Source organism: Peromyscus leucopus, chromosome 1, assembly GCF_004664715.2.
Source record: "Peromyscus leucopus breed LL Stock chromosome 1, UCI_PerLeu_2.1, whole genome shotgun sequence".
NCBI lineage: Eukaryota > Metazoa > Chordata > Mammalia > Rodentia > Cricetidae > Peromyscus > Peromyscus leucopus.
The window spans coordinates 98,143,881-98,150,347 of record NC_051063.1 but is presented as its reverse complement, the minus strand read 5'-3'; the positions used below and the strand labels follow the sequence as shown (position 1 = coordinate 98,150,347).

General features: G+C 48.2%; 1 protein-coding gene across 1 annotated transcript; it reads left to right on the top strand.

The window, feature by feature from the left end:
• The first annotated feature begins 4,437 nt into the window (after nucleotides 1–4,437).
• On the top strand, nucleotides 4,438–6,116 carry LOC114710282 (RNA-binding motif protein, X chromosome-like). Its single transcript, XM_028894386.2, is given in 2 exon segments — nucleotides 4,438–5,422; nucleotides 5,425–6,116. Coding segments are annotated over 2 exon segments (1,161 nt in total). The 5' UTR covers nucleotides 4,438–4,860; the 3' UTR covers nucleotides 6,024–6,116.
• Nucleotides 6,117–6,467: the final 351 nt, after the last annotated feature.

The following is a 6,467-nucleotide window of genomic DNA, read 5'->3' as shown; positions in this document are numbered from 1 at the left end:
TTCTGTAGAGACAAGTTGGTAGAAGCCAGGAATATAGTTCAGTGGTAAAGGCCTTGCTGAGCATGTGTGAGGCTCTGGATTCAATCTCAAACACCAGGAAAATAAAAACAGGAAGAAAGAAAAAAACACTTCTGTCCCAAATCAATCCTACCTATGAACTGTTCTGGTACTCCTTACATGGAATGTGGCATATACCCATATACCATGGGTAAGCTCTGTCTCTTCTACTGGCAGAAGAGTCTTTAGCAGTAGTTTATATCTCAGCAATACAAGATAAAAAGATCTAGCTTTCTCCAATTTCTACATTACTGTAATTATGTCAGGGCAAGACAGTGCAGAGGTTTCTCCTTCTTGTATTCTTGCTGAGGTCATTTCAGATTTAAGTAGAATTTGATCTCCTTGATGGAGACTCCCATGGAAAATTTACCTAACTCTATTCTAGAAACTCTAGTTCAAGATGCCCCATGTAACTTACCTTAGCTTCTGTTAAACTGCCTGCTTGTGCAAAACTCCTTCTCAGGCTAACTGCTTATCTTTGCATCTGTTAAACTACTTGTTTGTACAAAACATCCCCTGGTGGCAACAGCAGAATAGATACCAAGATGTGGGTTTTGCCTTTAAAAACCCCTTGCTCTAAATGCTCCAGACTATGCTTAGGTCCCAAATATCTGAGTGTAGTCCCAGCCAATTGGATAGAATAAAGCCTTTCAATTGGCTATAAACTAAGCCTGTGTGATCTTCTCTAGTGGGCTCCCTATAACATAATCCCCCACTCATTTGAGTCAGTTCACAGTTTAGATGGTCACTTCAAACACATATATAGCTATATTTGTTGGTAAATTCCAGCCACCTTCTGAAGCTACAGGTAGTTTTGTGCCCCCCTCACCCCCCCACACACACACACTTTGAGCTAAGGTTCACATGATTCTCTAGCTTCCACCTCCCAAACAGAGACTACAGGTCTGTACCACTGTAACTGGCTCTCATGTAAGTTCCTCTTATGGATATCAACATGTTCTAATTTAATATACCTTCAAAATTCCCATGGTAATGTTTACCTTAAAGGTGTCCCCAGGTTTTTATTGTTCCTCTACTTAACCATATAGCCAGGCTATTGACTAGCATCATGGTGTCAGTAAAAACCCACACAAGACTTTTTGCCATTGTTAAAATTCTTCCATGACTGCTAGGAAAACAGCATTTTATTTAGACACCCTGTCTTAGTTAGGGTTTTATTGCTGTGATAAGACACCCTGACCACAGCAACTCTTATAAAGAAAAACATTTAATTGGGGTTGGCTTACAGTTCAGAAGTTTAGTCCATTGTCAGCATTGGTGGGAAGCTTGGTGGCATGCAAGCAGACTTGGTGCAGGAGAGGGAACCAAGAGTTCTACATCCAGATCAGCAAGCAGCAGAAAAGAGTGTGAACCAGTGGGTCTGGCTTGAGCTTTGAAACCTCAAAGCCTACCTCCAGAAACACACTTCCTCCAACAAGGCCATACCTCTCAATAGTGCCACTCCCTATGAACCTATGGGGGCCATTTTTATTCAAACTACCATACACCCAGAGCTGTTTTTCCTTTCTTTAAACACAGCGATGGCTCTCTAAGCAGGATGCTGTCCAGTAGCCTCAGAACTCCTAAATATAACTATACAACTCTTTACTGGTCAATTGAGTTCTGTGTACAAGGCACTATCTATGCAATATAATCTAGCATTATTTTATACTACTCCAAAATCAGTTCTAAGGGAAAAGAGTCTTCTTGGTAAGCCTACTAAGCAAGTATGTATTTCTTCAGTTCCATATTCCTACTGCAACACAGTAGGAATATATAATATATATATTAAATATATATATTATATATATATTTAATATTCCATCTATATTACTCAGCAATTAGGATGTCCATACAAGATTTGTCTTTTGAATATGCTTGGCCTATTCACACAAACACTCCTTCTAGTACCATGCTAATAAAAAAGTTAGACATCTCACCAAGCAGGGAACAGTTAGTTGGGCCAAAAACACTACTGCGGTGATCTTCTCTGGTGAGGATGCTTCAGAAGTTTGGCAAGCTCAAACCTTGTCCGCTATGAAGTCTTTCAGATGTGGCAGGCTGTGAGGATGACACTGGTGAATGTCCAGGAAGTCACTGAAAATGTCAGCCAATACCTAATGCTGACAAGCTCAGCAGTGGTGCTGGAAGTTCAAGGGTCACAAAAGCCAGGGCCACACACAGTGGCCAGTCTCAAAGCCTCCTTGCCAATGGATATCAACACAGAAGATAAGAGAAACCATGTTTGGGGAACATGGTAATGTGATCATAGGGGCCACTTTTAAAAGTTGCAATTTTTCTATTATTTTAATTGGCTGTGGCTGTACTAACATATCAACATCACCTTGGGGTTAGTTCATTAGCATATCAAGACCTGTTTTGGAGCTTCCCTTGTAACTGAGCTGCCGGGTGGAAGGTCCATTAACACAACAGAGCTTGCCTGGGGCAGGGCTGGGAGCAGGGTGGGTAGCTGCTAGCCTATCTGAACTGCTTGGTAAGCGACTATCTTACAGGCATTGCATTATTCTAAATCATTCAAAAATGGTTTTCACTTATGTTCCTACCAGTTCTGTTCTACTTTTAAAAATTTACCACTTCTGTCTTCCTTGGAGTTGAGCTCAATTGATATAGTTTAAACGTAAATCTGTGCTTCTGCTTTGAACAAGCATTAGACCTTGATGATCCCGCAGGTCTTTCTTCTGCTTCTAGGCTGCTTGGCCATTTGAGTCCAACTCCTGAACCAGTGTTCTCAAAGCAGTGCGGACAGGTTTTGATTTTTAAATTTGAGTACACTCTTGAGGTAGGAATAAAGTCTGTCCTGTACCATTAGAAGAATTTTTTGCAAGATGCCATTAGTGAAAGAGAGCTACTTCTTTCTTTCACAACCTTCTAGGCTATATATAACCTTGGCCACCTTGGCCCCTATAGAATCAGTCGGCTTTCTTTTTCACTAAATTTCTAGTAAAGACTACTGAATTACAATGACCTCTTTGGGGCTACTGAGGCACCCAAACAAGTCTACCTAAGAGAAGCCTGAGAACAAAAGCTCCAGACACACAAGGTTCTCTTCATTCCCTGGCATGAGTTAAATCTAGAAGTAGCTCAACCTCTGATCCTTTCCTACTCCTCAGGAGTTCTCCAGTTCTTATCACTGCGTTGGTTAAGTGGTCAGCTCTCACACTATAGTCATCCAGGTTCCCACCAGCATTTACATCATTAGCAGAAACTCAGCTGCTTAGTTACCATTCTATTGCTGTGAAGAGACACTGTGACCAAGGCAGCTTATAGAAGAAAGCATTTAATTGAGGGGCTAGCTTACAGCTTCCAAGAGTTAGTCCATTATCATCATGGTTGAGAAGTGTGGTGGCAGGCAGGCATGGCGCTGGATAATTAGGTGACAGTACATTCTGATCCTCAGGCAGCAATGAGAGAGACAGCCTGGCATGTCTCTTTTGAAACCTTAAAGCTCGTGCCCAGTGTCACAACTGTTCCAAACAAGGCTCCACTTCTTCCAAAAGGCTACTTTCTAATCATTCTCAAGTGAGTAAGCATATATGATTCTATAGGTCCATTCTCATTCAAACCACTACATCAGCTATGAGCAAAACTCATTTGTGATAGATGAAAAAATAGTGACGCTAGTTGTGAGGCAGGAAGGCACTATCCTGACAGGAGCAGGAGGTGAGAGGGCTTTCAGTGAGTGAGGCGAATGTTAGGCATCATGATGTGTGGGTCATGGTTATGTGGGCACATACACGAAAGATTAAGCAATAAACTTAATGCTTGGTAAACAAATTTATAAACTTAGAGAACATTAAGAGAAAACAAAATAAGAATAGAAGCATGGCCGGACAGTGGTGGCGCACGCCTTTAATCCCAGCACTCGGGAGGCAGATCTCTGTGAGTTCAGGGCCAGCCTGGGCTACCAAGTGAGTTCCAGGACAGCCAGAGCTACACAGAGAAACCCTGTCTCGAAAAATCAAAAAAAAAAAAAAAAAAAAAAAAAAAGAATAGAAGAATAACTTTTTCCACTGCTGAGGAAAAATAAAGACAAATCATTCTATAAGTAAAAAAATAGACAAGATAATCATGGTTACTACAAAGTATATTACAAACTGGCAGGAAGGAACGTGAAAACTACTTTAGCATATACATATGAGACCAAACAGCCTAAGGTAAGCAAAACAAAATAGCAGAATGTGTCAAAAACAAGAAAAAGAGTAAATCCATATAATGACTCCCTCTCACTGTTATTTCACGTATTTCAACACATCCTTCCCATGCGGGCAAAAGCAAAAACAAGATTAAAAAAAAAAATGAGGCCGAACTCTGTCATCTTATTAATAAACTTTTTATATACACTTTAAACGACTACTAATTTCATTTCCCAGAGTTTTGTGTTTATTTGCTTTTGAAAATCGTTTTGGTCACTAGGCTTGGAATGCCTTTGGAATTCTTCTCATTAAGAGCAATGGAACTTTATTTTTCCCTTCCCCTAACGGCTCCTTATTCAGCCGCGCTTCAGGGAGGGAGCCCCAGAGGGGCAGCCCCGGGGCCCGCGGAGTGGGTCTGCGGAGGCCACAAACCAGTTTCCGCATCCCCGCGACACCCCCTTGAGGTGCGGAGCTGCCGACCAATCACAGCCAGGAGCCGCCCGTGGCTGAGGGGCCGCCCGGCCCATCCTTCCGCCCTCCCGCCTGCGCACAGCGCCACCCGACCGGTAGGAGGCGGTCTCGACCAGCCGGGGAGTTCGTGCCTCGCCGCGTCTCGCTCCGTGTCTCCACAGCCCTCGCCACAGCCGACATGGTGGAAGCCGACCGTCCAGGGAAGCTCTTCATCGGAGGCCTCAACCTCGAAACCGACGAGAAAGCCCTCGAGGCGGCGTTCGGCAAGTATGGCCGCATCATCGAGGTGCTCCTGATGAAGGACCGGGAAACCTCCAAGTCCAGAGGCTTCGCCTTCGTCACCTTCGAGAACCCCGCGGACGCCAAGGCCGCCTCCCGAGACATGAATGGCAAGTCCCTGGATGGTAAGGCCATCAAGGTGGCCCAGGCCACCAAGCCGGTGTTCGAGAGCAGCCGGCGCGGGCCCCCGCCTCCCCGCAGCCGCGGCCGCCCGAGGGGCCTGCGTGGGAGCCGCGGCGGCGGCGGCCCGCGGCGCCCTCCCTCCCGGGGCGGGTCGGCCGACGAAGGCGGCTACACGGGCGATTTCGACCTGCGCCCTTCCCGGGCCCCGATGCCGCTGAAGCGCGGGCCACCGCCGCGCCGGGCCGGGCCTCCGCCAAAAAGAGCCGCGCCGTCGGGCCCGGCGCGCAGCGGCGCGGGAATTCGCGGGCGGGCCGCGGGCTCGCGGGGGCGAGACGGCTACGGGGCCCCCCGCGCCGGGAGCTGCCGCCGCCGCGCCGCGACCCGTACCTGGGCCCGCGCGACGAGGGCTACTCGCCCCGGGAGAGCTACTCGAGCCGCGACTACCCGAGCGCCCGGGACCCGCGCGACTTCGCGCCCTCGCCGCGCGACTACACCTACCGCGACTACGGCCACTCGAGCGCGCGCGACGAATGCCCTTCCAGGGGCTACTGCGAGCGCGACGGCTACGGGGGCCGCGAGCGCGACTACGCCGAGCACCCGAGCGGAGGCTCCTACCGAGACCCCTTCGACGGCTACGGCGACCCGCGCGGCGCCGGCCCTGCCCGCGGCCCGCCGCCATCTTACGGCGGAGGCCGCTACGAAGAGTACCGCGGCTGCTCGCCCGACGGCTACGGCGGCCGCGACAGCTACCGCAGCGAGCGCTACTCGAGCGGCCGCGAGCGCGTGGGCAGGCCGGAGCGCGGGCTGCCGCCGTCTGTGGAACGAAGCTGCCCGACTCCGCGCGACTCCTACAGCCGCTCGGGCCGCCGTGCGCCCCCCCGGGGAGGAGGCCGAGTGGGAAGCCGCCTGGAGCGAGGGGGAGGTCGGAGCAGGTACTGAGGCCGCCGGGGCTCAGGACTCACGTCCGAAGTCAAGAAAAGAAGAATCAGTTTCCTGGTAACTCACCCAAGGACTAGTGCTAAGAAGAGTTGTTTTTCTTATTTTTTTTTTTACCGTTTTAAGATTTTTGCACCCCTGTTAACTTCCTCTGCATTTTTATGCTTTTGAGAGGCAAAAAAAAAAAAAAAAAAAGTTAAAACCCGTTTAATTTCATTTTGGAATTGTTAAACGTTTCAACAAGCTCGTGTTAAAAGTATGACTTGAACCTGAGTAGTAGTCTTCCTTGTCGTTCAAAGTAGTTCTCTTAAAGGCTTCTTCCCTTCCAAATTTGCCTGATAAATGAGGCAAGCGGTTCTAAGGTGTTTTCACAGAAATCTTGCCCACCTAAAGTGGAAAAAGGATCGTGCTACCCCTTCAGACCAAACTGGGGTTCGGGGAGAAAGC